At 41.0% G+C, this 20442-nt stretch overlaps 2 protein-coding genes across 3 annotated transcripts; both read left to right on the forward strand.

Annotated features, from left to right (window-relative positions):
* Positions 1-1108: 1108 nt before the first annotated feature.
* LOC117889784 lies at positions 1109-3105 on the forward strand. Of its 2 annotated transcripts, XM_034794254.1 has the most exons (3): positions 1109-2430; positions 2494-2833; positions 2894-3105. In XM_034794254.1, exons 1-3 carry the CDS (start codon positions 1161-1163, stop codon positions 3081-3083), a joined length of 1800 nt encoding a protein of 599 aa, XP_034650145.1. In that variant the 5' UTR covers positions 1109-1160; the 3' UTR covers positions 3084-3105. The 2 variants fall into 2 exon arrangements, with proteins under 2 accessions (XP_034650145.1, XP_034650144.1); XM_034794253.1 differs by having other exon boundaries at positions 1109-2833.
* An 8193-nt stretch (positions 3106-11298) lies between these two features.
* LOC117889785 lies at positions 11299-12663 on the forward strand. Its single transcript, XM_034794255.1, has 2 exons — positions 11299-12391; positions 12452-12663. The coding sequence occupies exons 1-2, from the start codon at positions 11340-11342 to the stop codon at positions 12639-12641; spliced, it is 1242 nt and encodes a 413-aa protein (XP_034650146.1). The 5' UTR covers positions 11299-11339; the 3' UTR covers positions 12642-12663.
* The last annotated feature ends 7779 nt before the right edge of the window (positions 12664-20442 follow it).

Raw genomic sequence — 20442 nt, forward strand, 5'->3', positions numbered from 1 at the left:
TCTTGGTGTTAAACTAGACCCCAAGTTAAAGTTTTCTGAACACATTTCTACCATGGTAAATAAAGCCATGGGTGTGCTTGGGTTTATAAAGAGGTGGTCAAAGGAATTTGATGACCCTATATAACGAAGACTCTCTATATCTCGCTTGTTCGTCCGATTTTTAGAATACGGCTCATGTGTATGGTGCCCTCAGTACAACATACATCAGGACCGTATCGAATCAGTACAGAAAAACTTCTTATTATTTGCCCTACGGGGCCTCAACTGGGATGCAACTGTGAGACTGCCATCCTACCGTAGTAGACTTCTTTTAATAAATCTTCCATCCTTAGTTAGTCGTAGAAAAATGCTTGGTGTAATTTTTATGCACAACTTGATCAAGGGGGATGTAGACAGCCCTGACTTGTTCAGCCGCGTAAACTTTACGATTCCCATTAGACCCACTAGAAACTATATTCCTTTGTTCCTTCCAATGTGTAGATCGAATTATGCCTTGCACGAGCCCTTTAGAGTGTTATGCTCGGATTATAATTCTCTCTATCACATTATATCCTCGACTCACTCCCTTCCTCTTCTTAAATCTCTTATACTAGCCTACCTCTCCCGTAGTTAATTTAATTTTTGACTTTGATAATTTTGCTTGCTTAGCTATAGTTGCTCTAGTTTAGTTGTGTTTAGTTCTAATTTTCCTCGAATATTAGCCTAACATCTATCTTTCCTGCATGCTCGCGACCGGTTCGGTTAATCGCGCCGCGCGTCATGCGGCAGCGCCCCTCGGTCGGTTGGGCGGGAGGAGGGCTGCGTTCTGCTGGTTTCCGAGCGTAACAGGCTTTGGCTTGGTGTCGCATGGGCCACTTGATGGTGCAGTCATTGCATATCAACGTCCAACGTCCAGACTTCATAGGGTCGGAAACGTTTGCTTCAGTGTGTTAAATTTTTCGACCACAAATACAATAACCTCTTAACTCTTTGGAAAGTCTATCAGAAAGTGTCGGTTTGCTTCGAAAGAAGAGTTAAATTTTGTCGAATAGTGTAATCATTATATTAAATCATTTATAAAATATGCATATAATTAAATTTCCAGTAAAACTACAAATGGTATATGTACGGAAATATCTTGCAGAGTTGTCTGTTCAAACAACAAAGATTTATACGAGGACATGTCTGCTATAATGAATACGAGCTCATGTAAAGTGATCACTTCAATAATTATCTTGAATCAATTCAGATATTGTCTTGAAAATAATTGGGTATATAAAGATGTGGATGTGTTAGATATTATTCTAAGCCATAGCCACTTGACTGCAATCAAAAGTGCTTCATTTAACGTACCTATATTTTCGAAGGTGTTTCACATGTCCTGGATAAACCTGAAGATTCAAGAACTCGACAGTGGTGCTTTGATTGGTTTATACTCGTTAAATAAGCTGGAGATAAAATCGAAACTTCCAACCATGAGTATGTCATTTTTACAGCCAGTGCAAACCACGTTAACACATCTTAAACTGAATACACACTTCATATTTTACAGTAACTTGAGTCTTTTTGAGAATATATATCTTAAAAAGGTTACTTATTTGGACCTTAGCCACAATAGATTTCTTGGTCCGCTTAACAAGCGAATATTCATTGCCGTGCCTAACACAACTTACCTCTACTTACAGCATTGTTCGCTTACTTCTATAGAATATAATGCTTTTAGTGATATAGCTCATAATTTAAAGATTGTTGATCTTGCATACAACATGCTTTCTTCGGTCAGTTCGATTGTGCTAACTGGAATTCATCCTATATATATTGAGCTTGAGCCCAACAATTGGCTTTGTAATTGCGAACTTTTATCCTTGATAAATTACGTCGCTAAAAACTCTAGGATCTTTATAAACGTACCTTATTGTCGCATGCCCTACCATTTTTTTGGTATACTCTTTAACGACCTGAACAGCAGTGAAATAAATTGTTCTTTGCCTAATGAACCTATGATTACAACACAGAAAATATATGTTTCAACCACGACTGAGAAACTGACTCATACTACTGCAGGCAGCCAAGAAGATCTTTTGCCGCGAACTACAATTGGGAGTGGTAAATACACTAGCTCTTACACAAATGAATATTCTTACGGTCCTATAATACAGTTAAGTTGCTCTGAGGCGATTGATTTAAATGAAAGTGTAAGTCACGAAGCACAGAGAGATTTAAACACAGATGAAGTCGAGCAAAATCAGTCAAACTATGCCAATAACTATTTTGTTTTTCAACCCCCCGCATATGACCTTTATTTGGAGTTATCTGATGACCTTAGTGTACAAGTACGGATTGATAATTATAATGATGTAGACCAGCTAAACATTATTTGGTTCACAGAAATGTTTGATGGTAATAAAGATGTTCGTGATGTAGACTCCTCATACAGCTGTGTGCAATATTCTGCGCCGTTTTTAACGATTCCCGTTTATGGAAATCATACCTATACTTTCTGTATGATGCCAACTGAAAACGTAGCTATTTCCCCGCTCTTTTGTCAACCTTTTTATGTACCTGTGGTTGGAGAAGAATCTCATAATGTGACGAATTCTGATCAGAACAGTAATAAGCAGTTTTCGGTCGCAATGCTGGGGTTAATTTTTTTTCTTTCTACCATTTTTGGTGCAATAATTGCATATCTTAGTATCAAAGTATACCCAGATCTTTTAGAAGGCTCAAATAAAGTATTAATAATCAAGAAGTTGGATAAAACGTGCTATATATCAACCATAGCAGAATCGGAATACACACTAGATGCATCAAACCGAAAACACGTTGGTGCACAACTTGGCAGTGAACCTCTGCAGTAAGTAATTCATTCGGTTAATTTTTTTGAAGAAATTTAATAAAAAACACTTTTTTACAGTCTTTACTCAGAAGAAACTGATGTTGACACTGGACGTGTTCTCGACATCGTTTATAAAGCGGACGAGTATGAAATGCCTAAAGATCTTGTTTATTCATTAAAAGAGTATAGTGATCTCAGTTTGGGAAGTAAATTTGCCATTCCACCACCATTACCAAAGCGTAATTCTAACAATTTATTATTAAATTAAATCAAGGAATTATATAAGTTAAATATCGCGGACAAACTGGAATTGTGTCTTTCATTTGGACTAAAAAATATGAATTCGAAATGTTAAGATATTTAGCGTTTTTAAAAGCTGTTGATTGTTTAGAGAACAGTTCGTGGTGCTGCTTAGCCGAGTCCGAGCGATAGATAACGGGAAGGGACGTGTGAGACGCTTCTTACGCATCACAACTTTTATACCCGATACTTAGTAGTACATTTGTACCTAAGTGGCTTTTACAAATATTTTATTTATTTATTTAATATTATTTATTTGTATTAAATTTGTGAAATGAGAGAATGTGCAACAAATAAGCAAAGCTGCTTGACAGGGTGGGGGTAGCCATTGCAAATTAATTTCTTCATTCTGGCTATAATAATGATCCAATCTGATCCCAATTCGGTGATCTGATAGATATAGTCCTTCCCTACGGAATGGCGTTTTTAGTTTTCTTGTAACATACTTGAAACAGTGTGAGCATGCAGCCATCTGGAATCAAAATTTGGTGGCGCTCAACAAGACGGACGCACAGACAAGCAAACATAGCTCTATCGCCTCTGCTTTTGATACTGATCAAGAATATTTATACTTTATGGGGTCGGAAACGTTTCCTTATCTGCGTTACATATGTATATCCACTTTTCCGAATAAATATTCGCTGTACAGCAGACCAAAAAGACAATGCGTTAGGTTAGGAAAAGACTTAGGTCAGGCGGTGCTCGATCTTGGGCTGCATATGCACAGTGACATGGACGCCCACCCTACCATGATCGCCTATGGGCTAGGGCATGAGTCCAAGCAAAACAATTTAGTTCACTGTACTAACTCTAGGTGTATTCTGAATGCGAAATCGTCAACTTTCGCTATTCAACTTCATAGCTGATTTACATTCCCTAAGCTTTAAGCAAGTAATTGAGTAATATCTTAATCTAAGAATCAATCTTATTTCTAGTAACGATTTATAGAATTATAGGTATAAAGAAATAAATCCACAAATAATAGGAGGTTTATGTTTGTTGTTTATAAGTTAAGGTTAATAAAAGATTAAATATGGTATAACGGTACAAGAACTAGATTTCTGCGTCGCTCGTCGTCGTACATTTGTACCTAAGTGGCTTTTACAAATATTTTATTTATTTATTTAATATTATTTATTTGTATTAAATTTGTGAAATGAGAGAATGTGCAACAAATAAGCAAAGCTGCTTGACAGGGTGGGGGTAGCCATTGCAAATTAATTTCTTCATTCTGGCTATAATAATGATCCAATCTGATCCCAATTCGGTGATCTGATAGATATAGTCCTTCCCTACGGAATGGCGTTTTTAGTTTTCTTGTAACATACTTGAAACAGTGTGAGCATGCAGCCATCTGGAATCAAAATTTGGTGGCGCACAGACAAGCAAACATAGCTCTATCGACTCTGCTTTTGATACTGATCAAGAATATTTATACTTTATGGGGTCGGAAACGTTTCCTTATCTGCGTTACATATGTATATCCACTTTTCCGAATAAATATTCGCTGTACAGCAGACCAAAAAGACAATGCGTTAGGTTAGGAAAAGACTTAGGTCAGGCGGTGCTCGATCTTGGGCTGCATATGCACAGTGACATGGACGCCCACCCTACCATGATCGCCTATGGGCTAGGGCATGAGTCCAAGCAAAACAATTTAGTTCACTGTACTAACTCTAGGTGTATTCTGAATGCGAAATCGTCAAACTTTCGCTATTCAACTTCATAGCTGATTTACATTCCCTAAGCTTTAAGCAAGTAATTGAGTAATATCTTAATCTAAGAATCAATCTTATTTCTAGTAACGATTTATAGAATTATAGGTATAAAGAAATAAATCCACAAATAATAGGAGGTTTATGTTTGTTGTTTATAAGTTAAGGTTAATAAAAGATTAAATATGGTATAACGGTACAAGAACTAGATTTCTGCGTCGCTCGTCGTCTGGTCTCGCACCCAACCTTTTACGTCCGCGGTTGGATACATGAAGCAACTATACTATATTACACGCCTATAATAATGATCCGATCTGTTCCCAATTCGGTAATCTGATAGATATGGCCATTTCATACGGTGGGCGGAAGGGGGCGGGGCTAATTTTTGGAATACACTTGTAACAGAGTGAGCATACAGCCATCTGGATGCAAAATTTTGTGGCTCTATCTTTTATAGTCTCTGAGATCCAGCCGCTCAACAAGACGGACGGACGGACGGACGGACAGACAGACATGGCCATATCGACTCTGCTATTGATACTGATCAAGAATATATGTATATACTTTATAGGGTCCGAAACGCTTGCTTTTGTGTGTTACATTTTTCGACCACAAATTCGTTTGTTCGTTCTCTTTCGTAGTGACCAGACGTTTTTTTGGTTTGCGCTCCGTACTTTCTTTTCTATTTTGGATAAACGACCGGTGTTTATTTCAAAATTGATTTCTAAATTTGCATCCCTTACAACTTTAACCTGTCCTGACACGCGAGTGCATGCCTGTTATTTGTGTAAAAGTATTTTTATTTATTTTATTTATTATTTATTATTTTATTTTTTGCGTCGTTTAGTCGTGTGTTTGTGCTTTTTCTTTTTGTAAGTACGCCCTCACTATTAGCCGCTCTCTCTTGTAGTTGCGTCTTTCTCGGTCGAGTTAACTGTTCTTCCTCTCTCGCTCTCTAAAGTTTCTGTGCAGTAGCGCACGCTCTCTGCTTAGCTGTTGCTGCACTTGTTCTTCAGTCCTCTCTCCACTTAACTGTTTCTCGATCCCGCTTGTCGGCACACTGGTCCCATTGCTATTTGTTTTGAGAAAATAATTTTTATTTATTTTTTATTTATATATTTAATATAAGTAATAGAAATAATGGAATACGTGGTTGTGTGTTCCGCTAAGACTGGCAAGAAGCAGATCACCCACGACCAGCCGAACATCACATGCTGGCTCTGCGATAACGTAGTGCACGCAAAATGTAGTGGGTTTTCAGGCCTCAAAGCGTAATGGTCTGCATTACAGTTGCGAGGCATGTCGGTCTGTCGAAAATGACATGGTCACGTTTATGAGGCAAACGCGAAAGGGCTTTAAGGAGCTGACCGTGGGCTTTAAGAAGCAGTACGATCGGCTCCTAGCCATGGAGTCTCAATTCAGCGGTTTTAAACTGCTGAATGAGTCTCCTAGGCGCAAAAAAGTCACTCCTCGTGATCTGCAAGTGCCTGTCTCTCGACCGCTCGCTGCTGATCAACTGTTTCCGTCCACTTCGATAGTGCAGCAGCTAATTTCGTTTGCCACCCCAAGGGCAACGACAGCTGCTGGTGATCAAGTTTCAGCTACCGAATCGATCATTTCGGAGAACATGCAGCCAGTTAGTACTATAGCGTCCGTGTCTGTCGAGTCCGTTCCAAAGCCACATCATTTCCCATCTATTTCGATCCCACCAGTTAATAAACGTCCCGGACCACCGGATATTGCCGTCACAGGTACCAGATCTGCCAAAACCTCTGGTGGGAGTCCCACCAAAGCGGCAAGTTGCTGTCTCTCGGCTTGCCCCTGACCTCACATCTAATGACGTAACTGCTTTTAAACAGAGCAAAATAAAGGCCGATGGCTTAAAGGTGGAGAAGTTTAATTGCTCTTATTTGTCTGGACGTTGATATGCAATGACTGCACCATCAAGTGGCCCATGCGACACCAAGCCAAAGCCTGTTACGCGCGGAACCCAGCAGAACGCAGCCCTCCTCCCGCCCAACCGACCGAGGGGCGCTGCCGCATGACGCTCGGCGCGATTAACCGAACCGGTCGCGAGCATGCAGGAAAGATAGATGTTAGGCTAATATTCGAGGAAAATTAGAACTAAACACAACTAAACTAGAGCAACTATAGCTAAGCAAGCAAAATGATCAAAGTCAAAAATTAAATTAACTACGGGAGAGGTAGGCTAATATAAGAGATTTAAGAAGAGGAAGGGAGTGAGTCGAGGATATAATGTGATAGAGGGAATTATAATCCGAGCATAACACTCTAAAGGGCTCGTGCAAGGCATAATTCGATCTACACATTGGAAGGAACAAAGGCTCTTATGCCAGGGAGAGAGCTTCTTTCAAGATTAGCGTATCTCCAACTCAATTCGAGACCATTTTCTCTTCCAAATTTTGGCCAGAGCACCTGGTTGTAAAAGAGTTTAAGGCTAAGAAGATAAATAGGCCCCCCATAGCTCTTCCCAGTAGTGAAACCAGTGCTCCTTCCTCCTCTGCTCCATCCACCTCTTCCCACTGCAATTCCTCGCAGTCAAAAACCTGATTGTAGCCCATCAAAATGCTCTCGGCTTACGTAGTAAACTGAGCACTCTTTTTATGGATAGTTTCACATTTTCATCCAATGTTATTGTGTTTACCGAAACCTGGTTAAAGTCGGAAATTCTTAGTTCCGAAGTTTTGGCAGATCGGTACCACTAAGCAAACAACACATAGAGACTGCAAATCAAGTAAAAACTGGCTGCCTAATCAGTATAGTGTTGTTTGCTTAGTGTCGGTAGACAATTTATAGGAATGATCGTTCGTCTCGACGTGGAGGAGGGGTTCTAATTGCAGTAAACTCTTACTTCACGTCGGAACTTTTCATAGTCCAGGTCTCACAAGACCTGGAATTCCTCTGTGTCAGACTCTTCCTTGGGTCGATTACTTGATCTGTGCTTTGTCTCAGATCCGACCGTAGCGTTGTTAACACGAGCACTCCCGCTCACTATACCTGAAGACTGCTATCATCCTACTTTCGAAGTGTCGGTAGATATTGGACCTACTGTATCAGATCGTGCGGGTAGGCTATCTGAACGCGTCCGCTGCTTTCGTAATTTTTATACCCGGTACTCGAAGAGTAAATAGGGTATATTGTATTTGTGGGGAATAACGGTTGTATGTAACGTACAGAAGGAAACGTTTCCGACCCCATAAAGTATATATATTCTTGATCAGCATCAATAGCCGAGTCGATTGAGCCATGTCTGTCTGTCCGTCTGTCCGTCCGTCCGTCCGTCTTGTTGAGCGCCTGGATCTCAGAGACTATAAAAGCTAGAGCCACCAAATTTTGCATCCATACTTCTGTATGCTCACACTGTTACAAGTGTATTTCAAAAATGAGCCCCGACGCAATTTATGATACGTGTGTCCCACTCGCATGTCCGACTAGAAACCTCCTTTGTTTCACCAAAGAGTTATCCAGTCTAAAAAACCTAAAATCAAGACTATTTAAAAAATCTCAAGAAGTTGGTTCTTCCCCTTCTCTTTCTAATTACTTAATAGCTCGGTCAAATTTCACTGTTCTTAATGCTCAATGCTATGGGAACTACCTCCTTCGATGCAGGAAACGTTTTTCACAGGACCCCAAACAGTTTTACAGCTGTGTAAACAGTAAGCGTAGAACGTCCGCACATCCATCCATGCTATCATTTTTGAATATGTCGGCAAACAATGATCAGGCAATCGCCGATCTTTTTGCACAATTTTTCCAAACCACCTATTCCCAGGAAAGCTACCCAGGCACTATGTATCCATATAGTTTACCAAGGTCGAATGGCATTTTCTGCCCTATGTTAAATGAAGGCTCCTTACTTCATGAACTTAAATTAGTTAAGCCGGTATTTTCACCGGGCCCTGACGGAGTTCCCGGCTGTGTACTCAGGTACTGTGCAGAGTCTCTGTGCAGACCTTTGCTTAAAATATTCACTCTATCCATCCATTCTTCTAGCTTTCCCCCCATATGGAAGGAATCCTTTATAATTCCTCTCCATAAGAAAGGTAGCAAGTCTGACGCTAAAAACTGTAGAGGTATATCCAAGTTATCCGCTATTCCTAAAATGTTCGAGAAAATTTTAACTCCGCACTTGCAACATCTTTGCAAATCACTTATATCTCCAGCTCAGCACGGATTTATACGGCGACGATCAACAACCACTAATCTTTTAGAGTTCACCTCCTTTGTCATTAAAGGATTCCAAGGTAATTTGCAGACGGATGTTATTTACACTGACTTCAGTAAGGCATTCGATTCTGCAAGCCATTCTCTTCTTGCACAAAAGCTCGACCTTCTAAAGTTTCCGCCCAATCTGTTGAGATGGATTTCTAGCTACCTGTGTTCTTGGTCTGAAAGGGTCCTTTTCAAAAACTCCTTATCTTTACCTGTCATGGTTACTTCTGGAGTACCACAGGGTAGCCATTTAGGCCCCTTACTTTTCACACTTTTTATTAATGACCTGCCTTCTGTATTAACAAATTCTGGAGTACTTATGTATGCTGATGATGTTAAGCTCTGTGTCCAGTATAAGGAAATTTCATTTCTTTCTCGCTTGCAATCTGATCTGAATAGCTTTCAGTCATGGTGTTGTGCAAATATGTTACACCTTAATGCCTCGAAGTGCAAAGTAATGACTTTTCATCGCTCCAGCCCCTTACTGGCACCATACACCCTCTGCGGTAGTTCTCTTGAGAGAATTACATTAGTTGATGATCTTGGTGTTAAACTAGACCCCAAGTTAAAGTTTTCTGAACACATTTCTACCATGGTAAATAAAGCCATGGATGTGCTTGGGTTTATAAAGAGGTGGTGAAAGGAATTTGATGACCCCTATATAACGAAGACTCTCTATATCTATATCTTTTGTTCGTGCGATTTTGGAATACTGCTCATGTGTATGGTGCCCTCAGTACAACATACATACATCAGGACCGTATTCAATCAGTGCAGAAGCACTTTTTACTTTTTGCCCTGAGTGGCCTCAACTGGGATGCAACTATGAGACTGCCATCCTACCGTAGTAGACTCCTTCTAATAAACCTTCATCCTTAGTTAATGGTAGAAAAATGCTTTGTGTAATTGTTATGCACAACTTGATCAGGGGGGATGTAGACAGCCCAGACTTGTTGAGCCGCGTAAACTTTACGATTCCCATTAGACCCACTAGAAACTATATTACTTTGTTCCTTCCAATGTGTAGATCGAATTATGCCTTGCACGAACCCTTTAGAGTTTTATGCTCGGATTATAATTTCCTCTATCACATTATATCGTCGACTAACTCCCTTCTTCTTCTTAAATTTATTATACTAGCCTACCTCTCCCGTAGTTAGTTTAATTTTAGCTTTGTCTTGTTTCTGATTTTGGTAATTTTTGCTTGCTTAGCTATAGTTGCTCTAGTTTAGTTGTGTTTAGCTCTAATTTTCCTCGAATATTAGCGTAACATCTATCTTTCCTGCATGCTCGCGACCGGTTCGGTTAATCGCGCCGCGCGTCATGCGGCAGCACCCCTAGGTCGGTTGGTCGGGAGGAGGGCTGCGGCCTGCTGGGTTCCGCGCGTAACAGGCTTTAACTTGGTGTCGCATTAGCCACTTGCTGGTGCAGTCATTGCATATCAACGTCCAGACAAATACAATAACATCTTAAGTCTTCGGAACGCCTATCAGAAAGTGTCGGTTTGCTTCGAATGAAGAGTTAAATTTTGTCGAATAGTGTAATCATTATATTAATTAATTTAAAAATATATGCATATAATTAAATTTTTAGTAAAACTTCAAATGGTATATCCAATATCAGCGAGGTCAGATGTACGGAAATATTTTAAGAGTTGTCTGTTCAAACAACGAAGATTTATACGAGGACATGTCTGCTATAATGAATACGAGCTCATGTAAAGTGATCACTTCAATAATTATCTTGAATCAATTCAGATATTGTCTTGAAAATAATTGGGTATATAAAGATGTGGATGTGTTAGATATTATTCTAAGCCATAGCCACTTGACTGCAATCAAAAGTGCTTCATTTAACGTACCTATATTTTCGAAGGTGTTTCACATGTCCTGGATAAACCTGAAGATTCAAGAACTCGACAGTGGTGCTTTGCTTGGTTTATACTCGTTAAATAAGCTGGAGATAAAATCGAAACTTCCAACCATGAGTATGTCATTTTTACAGCCAGTGCAAACCACGTTAACACATCTTAAACTGAATACACACTTCATATTTTACAGTAACTTGAGTCTTTTTGAGAATATATATCTTAAAAAGGTTACTTATTTGGACCTTAGCCACAATAGATTTCTTGGTCCGCTTAACAAGCGAATATTCATTGCCGTGCCTAACACAACTTACCTCTACTTACAGCATTGTTCGCTTACTTCTATAGAATATAATAATGCTTTAGTGATATAGCTCATAATTTAAAGATTGTTGATCTTGCATACAACATGCTTTCTTCGGTCAGTTCGATTGTGCTAACTGGAATTCATCCTATATATATTGAGCTTGAGCCCAACAATTGGCTTTGTAATTGCGAACTTTTATCCTTGATAAATTACGTCGCTAAAAACTCTAGGATCTTTATAAACGTACCTTATTGTCGCATGCCCTACCATTTTTTTGGTATACTCTTTAACGACCTGAACAGCAGTGAAATAAATTGTTCTTTGCCTAATGAACCTATGATTACAACACAGAAAATATATGTTTCAACCACGACTGAGAAACTGACTCATACTACTGCAGGCAGCCAAGAAGATCTTTTGCCGCGAACTACAATTGGGAGTGGTAAATACACTAGCTCTTACACAAATGAATATTCTTACGGTCCTATAATACAGTTAAGTTGCTCTGAGGCGATTGATTTAAATGAAAGTGTAAGTCACGAAGCACAGAGAGACTTAAACACAGATGAAGTCGAGCAAAATCAGTCAAACTATGCCAATAACTTTTTTGTTTTCCAACCCCCCGCATATGACCTTTATTTGGAGTTATCTGATGACCTTAGTGTACAAGTACGGATTGATAATTATAATGATGTAGACCAGCTAAACATTATTTGGTTCACAGAAATGTTTGATGGTAATAAAGATGTTCGTGATGTAGACTCCTCATACAGCTGTGTGCAATATTCTGCGCCGTTTTTAACGATTCCCCTTTATGGAAATCATACCTATGCTTTTTGTATGATGCCAACTGAAAACGTAGCTATTTCCCCGCTCTTAACTCATAATGCGACGAATTTTGATCAGAACAGTAATAAGCAGTTTTCGGTCGCAATGCTGGGGTTAATTTTTTTTCTTTCTACCATTTTTGGTGCAATAATTGCATATCTTAGTATCAAAGTATACCCAGATCTTTTAGAAGGCTCAAATAAAGTATTAATAATCAAGAAGTTGGATAAAACGTGCTATATATCAACCATAGCAGAATCGGAATACACACTAGATGCATCAAACCGAAAACACGTTGGTGCACAACTTGGCAGTGAACCTCTGCAGTAAGTAATTCATTCGGTTAATTTTTTTGAAGAAATTTAATAAAAAACACTTTTTTACAGTCTTTACTCAGAAGAAACTGATGTTGACACTGGACGTGTTCTCGACATCGTTTATAAAGCGGACGAGTATGAAATGCCTAAAGATCTTGTTTATTCATTAAAAGAGTATAGTGATCTCAGTTTGGGAAGTAAATTTGCCATTCCACCACCATTACCAAAGCGTAATTCTAACAATTTATTATTAAATTAAATCAAGGAATTATATAAGTTAAATATCGCGGACAAACTGGAATTGTGTCTTTCATTTGGACTAAAAAATATGAATTCGAAATGTTAAGATATTTAGCGTTTTTAAAAGCTGTTGATTGTTTAGAGATCGTTGGAACAGTTCGTGGTGCTGCTTAGCCGAGTCCGAGCGATAGATAACGGGAAGGGACGTGTGAGACGCTCCTTACGCGTCACAACTTTTATTCCCGATACTTAGTAGTACATTTGTACCGAAGTGGCTTATTTCAAATTTTACCAGCGAGTAGCAGAGGACCCTGCCGCCAATCCGTGCCAGACCCATCAAGCCAAGCGGGCATAAACGCAGTTGTTGAACAGATCGTTCGAAGAGGTGGCGAAGGGCAGAACCCTCATTGGCTTCTGGGACAGGGGCGCCATGGATGGCAATGTCCCTCGGGACAAAAGGCACCTAGTTGCCGCAGAGCTCCAGGATAGATTCCTGCTGGAGCTCGAGGAAAACGGCGGACCGCCACCAAAATGTACGGACGCCGGGTGGCACCAAGGCACGGTAAAAGCCATCGCCTGCGAGGATGACCGCTTGGAATTGTGTGCCGTTCTTCTCGCTGAGCTGTCCTCGTCTTTTCTTCATCGACTGTCCCTTTATAGCTACGAATGCTTTTATTGGACAGACTCCAGAATTGTGCTAGCCTTGCTAAACAAAGCTCCTTGTAGATGGACAACTTTTGTGGCCAACAGAGTGACTAGAATCACACAGTCAGTCATCCAGGGAACGTGTCTCTTGTAAGATCGGAGCACAACCCAGCGGATTTAACTAGCAGAGGGGTTTCATCCCAAGATTTTGCGAGCAGTGATCTATGGTGGCACGAGCCAGAATGGTTGCAACTCAACCAAGACCAATATCCCTGCTGACCCTCCGCACGAGACGGAACTGGAGCAACGCACGGTGAGTGCAACTTGTCCAAGCCGTCACCCGCTCGCACGCTCTGCTTATTTTTGACGACGAGACCTCCTTATATAGTTTCTTCATGCTCCGACAAAGCCATGTCCTTAGACTTTTTAGTAGCCACAAGAGATTGCTTTATTTCCGCATATCCTCACATAGGTGGCTTGTGGGAAGCGGGAGTGAAAAGTTTCAAAACGCTTTTCTACAAGTCCACGTCGACATTGAAGTACACTTTTGAAAAGTTGTCGACCCTCCTCTCCAAGATAGGAGCGATTTCTCCCATGGTCCGCGTGATACCATTTAGCGGCCAGTAGCAAAACTTTCTTCTTCCGATAGACAGTGCTGTCCGCGTCCCAGTATCCAACTAACCAATATGTTTGATGTTGTTTGTTGAAAATTATCCATCCGTTAATATTCCACGATCTTTCTTTTTTAAGCATGACACCTCGCCAACGTCCAGTACAGCGCAACCAGCCGAAGGGATCTAACAGCTTCCGCTGTCGGGTCTGCCGAGAAGTCCACGCGCTAAGGATGGGCCAACGGTTCCTGAAGCTGTCCGAGAAAAAGCATCTACGGGCAGTGCTTATTAACAAGTACTGCCATAATTTCCTGGCTCACCAGCACTCCGGGACCTTTTGCCGAAACGGCTACACATGCCGGGTATGCGGAAAAGGCCACCACACACTCCTCCACCTGGGCGAAACCCGTCGGACTTCACGTCCGAAGTAACGCTCTCTTCCATCAAGGGCAGGCTCGCCACCAACGAGATCGACCTCCAGATCCCCTGCTCCTTCGACGACACTTTTCACTGGATTTTCATACCGAAAAGCATGCACCATGCACCCTAGCAATCCAAAAAACACAACATTCCAAACTCACCTACAACCCGAAAGCTCTGAGCAGAGCAGCGGACTGCGCGCCCGAATAGATTTAGAATTAAGCTTCGAAACAAAACAGAGTCACGAATAAACGGAAACAAACCATACGCACGCGCGCTTTAATCTATTTCGAGCACCGAATATTCCCCCCGACTATACCCGAGAAAGCGACCTCAGCATATCGAAGGAAGTCGATATAACATACTCACAGGAACCTCCCCCTCGAACAGTAATAAACATGTGTTTTATCTCCTTATAAAATTATAAAATGAGAAACGAGAAAAATATTAATAAACTATAATATATTTAACATTATAACATTTATTTGTTCGATTGAATTCATAAATTTAAAAATTCGCTTGATTACTTCCATTTTAGGTTGTGTTTCTAAAAAATATTTTACTGTGCAGCTTCTACTTATGACTTTTCTTCATCTAAATATGACTTCTTTTTCTAAGTGGTTTTACAATATTAGACTGCTAGACTCTTACTCCATCTGTTGCTTCCGCCTTCGCTCCAGGGCTCTTAGGGTTCCCATAACGCTCTGGGCGTACTCTGCGTCCGCTTCCTATGCCCTCGGCTCTGGCAGCATAATCGGCACTAAGGTCAGGGCGGTGATCCTGGCCCCTGCGACTACCTCCAGGCGTTGCTGTGCGTCCTCCACTATACCGGTGCCGCACGCTTGGCACCAGCACTACGTCTCGTAGCCGAAGCGCTTGAGGTACCTGCGAAGGCATCCGTGTCCACTCAGCGCCTTGGTGTGATAAAAATCCACCTGTCCGGATGAGGGTGTGTGTCCAGCGACCTTTAGGTGATCTGTCTCATCGATGCTGCTACTCCTTGCGGCAACCTTCAGTTCGGCTTTTGTCGCTTCGCTTCCGCCCAGGATGGCGGCGTGGGTCTCCTACCTCTCCCTTACCGGCTCCATAAGCGGGACTTGCCCTTCGAGATCCTCAGGGACAGTCCTGAAGCCGAAGATGACCCTCAAGGCGGTTAGTCTATATGGATCTGGCTATCCGCAGACTATCGTTGCATCTTTGCTGCCTTCTGGGCAACGTACTCCAAATGGTGGCGGAAGGTTAGGCGGTTGTCCAGCATCACGCCCAGATACTTGATAAAGTCTTGCGACTTTATCACATCCGCTCCTACCCTCACTGTGGCGTAATCCGTTTTCTTCCTGCTGGTTAGGATCGCCTCCGTCTTGCGCCTGGCCAAAACCAGACCGGCTGTTGGCTGAGGACTCGACTTTCCTGATCTCCTTTGATACGACGCCTAGTGTCGACGACGTCGGCAAAGCTGATTAGCTGGCATCCTAATGGTAGCTGCAGTCTGAGCACGCTGTCGTTCATCAGGTTCCATAGAAGAGGTCCAAGGACTGATCCTTGAGGGGCTTCCGCCGTGACATCGTACGACATCTCTCCTTGATCGGTTGAGTACTCGAGCGCCCCGTCCGTCAGTCCGATTCGACGCAGCGCAGCTTCGATCTTCGCCCAGATGGCCGAATTGAAGGCATTTTGGATGTCGAGAGGTCGGCGCAATATTCCTTCGTGTCCCACCTCCATTTTACTCCCTCTATGGCCTTCTCTACGATGCTGACAGCCGCCATGATGGCGGACACCGTCGAGAGGGCTTTCCGGAAGCCGTATTGTGCCTCGGATGGAGCTTGAGTCTCCTCCGAAGAGAGTCTGTTGTACACTGTCTGGCATGAATGGTGTTTCCGCCTGGACTGGGCTAAGTGCCTGGGGAACAGTGCTGTCACGATCGTGCTCAGCAGATCTGGGCACGTCGGTGTTGGGGTGCTCATTCCTCGGACCCTCTTGGTGACTACCTTATAGGCAGGTACTGCCTATATCGATGTCCGCTTCGTCACAGATGCGTCGGAAGTTGTCGACCTTCCTCGACATCCTCTTGCCTAGTTGGGAAGTCGTGGCGGCCTCTGGCTCGTTGGGCGCGGTGTCAGAGGCAAGCTCTTCTCAGCTCGCATATCTCCTGGGTCCACCAGTAGCACGGTGTTCCTCGCAGAGACGGCTTCCGCCTTATCATGGACTGATCGCCTGCGTCGACGATCCGTTGAGCGCTCACCGCACGGGTAAGTGTGTTTGTGTGTGTATGTGTATCTGTCGACTGCAGATAGATTAAATCTATTTTTCCGTTCGAGATGGGAGAATTTAATCGTTAATCGTAATCATTTAATAGAAAAGCTGGCAGCGATATTTTCTGTCGAACAAATAACCGATGATTTCTATTCGTTTCTAAGGGAAGTACTAGGCTTTACATATTAAACGAGAGGGAACGTTTGTTAGAAGCTTCGTACGCGTGACAACTTTTATACCCCGTACTCACTCAGTATATATGTACATATGTATGTAAATAGGTGTGTACATACATACATACATATGTAGGTACATATATATGAAATGTTACAAACGTTACCTAAATGTGTGATAAGTATGCACATATGTATGTATGTATGTACAAACATATGTTACATTATGATTTTTTCCAATTTTACATTCTGCATTTTAAAGTTGCCAACAATAAGCAATCTTAAGCAAAGCTGTTTGAGAGGCTGGGGAGAAGCCAATGCAAATGAATTTTTTCATTCTGGCTATAATAATGATCTTAGCCAATCTTAATTCGGGCATCTGATTGATTTTTCTTTTCTCTACAGAATTGCGGTTTTTGTTCTCTCTTATCTTCAAAACTGTGGGTTCCGCAGTTTTTCGGCCTTTGCGGGGGCGAAAAAGGGCGGGCCAAAACTTTAAACTTACACTTGTAACAGTACGAGCATCCAGCCATCTGGATTCAAAATTTGGATGCTCTAGCTTTTATGGACTCTGAGATCCAGGTGCTTAACAAGACGGACGAACAGACAGACATGGCTCAATCGACTCGGCTATTGATGCTGATCAAGAATATACATATATACTTTATGGGGTCGGACATGTTTCCAACTCTGCGTTACATACATCCACTTTTCACACAAATACAATACACCCTATTTATTCATCGAGTGCCAGATATAAAAATTAAATTAAACCCCTCTGTGTAAGACTGATTCTTCCCGGCCATTCTATTTATGTCACTTGCTCGTATTTTCCATCGAATTCGGATGTCCTAATATCGAGCAGCACTTGTCCGCCTTAAAAACTGTTTCTTTCTTGCTATCTGATATAGGCCATATAATAGTTCTTGGTGATTTCAACCTGCCAGGTACTGTTTGGTCTTCGGTTAACGAGTCTAATAACCTTGTGCCCATGTCACGACATGACTTTACTGATGGCTTATTAAACCTGTCTCTGTCTCGTCAACCATTAAAAAAATTCCTTGGGTAAATTTCATGATCTGTGCTTTGTCTCGTATCCGACCGAGCACTTCCGCTCACTATACCTGAAAACAGCTATCATCCTACTTTCAAAAGGTCGGTAGATATTGGACCTCGGATCGGATCGGGCGGGTAGGCTATCTGAACGCGTCCGCTGCTTTCGTAAAGCCGAGTTTACAAAGCTCAATAGTTAATTAGGGAGTGTAATTGGTCCCCTCTGTACTTGAGCACTAACGTTATTGAAGGCACAGACATTTTTTACAATGTACTTGACACAATTTTGACACGTGTGTCCCACTTTCATGTCCGACTAGATCTGCGAAACCTCCTTGGTTCACCAAAGAGTTATCCAGTCTAAAGAACCTCAAATCAAGACTATTTAAAAAATCTCAAGAAGTTGGTTCTCCCTCTTCTCTTTCTAATTAATAGCTCGGTCAAATTTCACTGTTCTTAATGCTCAATGCTATAGGAACTACCTACTTCGATGCAGGATACGTTTTTCACAGGACCCTAAACAGTTCTACAGCTTTGTAAACAGTAAGCGTAGAACGTCCGCACATCCATCCATGCTATCATTTTTAAATACGTCGGTAGAGAATGATCAGGCAATTGCTGATCTTTTGGCACCGACTAATTCCCAGGACAGCTACCCTGGTCGATACAGGGTGTATCGATACAGTTTACCAAGGTCGAACGTCATTTTCAGCCCTTTGTTAAATAAAAGCTCCCTGCTTCATGATCTTCAATTAGTTAAGCCGGTATTTTCACAGGGCCCTGACGGATTTCCCGGCTGTGTACTCAGGTACTGTGGCGAGTCTCTGTGCGGACCCTCGCTTAAACTTTTCACAATATCCATCCATTCCTCATGCTTTCCCCCATCTGGAAGGAATTTTATATAAATCCTCTCCATAAGAACGGTAGCAAATCTTACGCAAAAAACTATAGAGGTGTATCTAAGTTATCCATTATTCCTAGAATGTTTGAGAAAATTTCAACTCAGCACTTGCAGCATCTCTGCAAATCACTTATTTCTCCAGCTCAGCACGGATTTATAAGGCGTCGATTAACAACCACTAATTTTGGATGGATGTTATTTACACTGATTTTAGTAAAGAATTCGATTCTGTAAACAACTCTCTTCTTGCACAAAAGCTTGGCCTTCTAGGGTTTCCGCATAATCTTTTGAGATGGATTTCCAACTACCTGTATGTTAGGTCTCCAAGAGTCTTATTCAAAAACACTTTAAATTGACCTGTTATGGTTACTTCTGGACTACCACAGGGTAGCCATCTAGGCCACCAACTTTTCATAGTATTTATTAATGACCTGCCCTTTGTCTTATCAAACTCTCGAAGACTTATAAGGAAATTATATTGGTGTTAAACTAGACCCCAAATTAAAGTTTTCTGAACACAGTTCTTGCATGGTAAATAAAGCCATAGAATGCGGCTCATCTGTGTTTGATGCCCTCAGTACTACGTACAGACCGTATTGACTCAATGCAGAAACACTTTTTACTTTCTTACTTTCCTTCGTTTTCTCTTTGTGTTTGCTCTCGTTTTGTCTAGGGATCGCAATTGGCAAAACCCTGCCCACATACATACATCATAAACATCATACAAAAAATATGTATTACAAAGCTATTAAAAGATTTTGTCTAAAATGCATCATTGAGTCTATTCGGTGATCGCTAAAACGGGCCTTTTTTTGGGGTATTTACACAAAATAATTTATAAAAAAAAACCCTCTTCACTAAGAAGTCGAATTCTTTACTTTTTAAATAAGGAAAAGAATTTTGATTAATGGAAAAATAAATTTGCTCCACTATCATTCGCTGCTGGATTTTTAGAACCCTTTTGTCATTTTGAAAACTCGTGAGTCTATTCGTCTGATTGGGAGTGTACATATGAAGATAAGTACAATCATAGGATTCCTTTCGTAATCGTACGTGCAAATGTATATTTTTATCAAGTTGAGATAATCATTTGTTGACTTCACGACCTAAGTAATGAAGACTAGAGGGAAAGGCTACTCTTGATGGTCGAAACTTTCAATACTCTAAGACCGAATGTTAACATGTACTTTATATGACAGCTGTCTCTGCTGTAAACAATTATCTTAAGAATCAAATTCGTTTTTCCAACAAACAATTATTTTTCTATATGCAGCAACGCAATCACGCATCCAAATTTAAAGTAAATTATTTTAGCTAAAATAAAATGAAACTTGTCACGAGACCTTATGTATTTTATTTTTTAAAATGTATTCAATATAAAATATGTTAATTTGTATTGATATTTTAAATTTGATCAATACAAAATATATTTCCCCTTCTTAGATTTGAAATATGTATATGTAGATATATATTTTTTTGTTGGATTTGGTAACCTAAATCTACTCTAAATTGTATTTGTTTCAGTGGCTACCAATTAGAGTGAAGAGCAGGAGCCGAGAAATACCTTTCCAAAGTGGATAATATGGATAAATATCTTACAGAATATTTATTAACATGAACATATAGGTCCCTATTTAACAAATGATTTAAACGAATATTAAATTTTACATTTTTTCTACATCTACCATCGCCCCCTTACCATGAGCATCACACTTCACGAGGCTGAGTGTGCGAGCAAAAATAAATAAAGAAAGAAGGGGTGGG

The sequence above is a fragment of the Drosophila subobscura genome, chromosome E (genome assembly GCF_008121235.1).
Source record: "Drosophila subobscura isolate 14011-0131.10 chromosome E, UCBerk_Dsub_1.0, whole genome shotgun sequence".
NCBI lineage: Eukaryota > Metazoa > Arthropoda > Insecta > Diptera > Drosophilidae > Drosophila > Drosophila subobscura.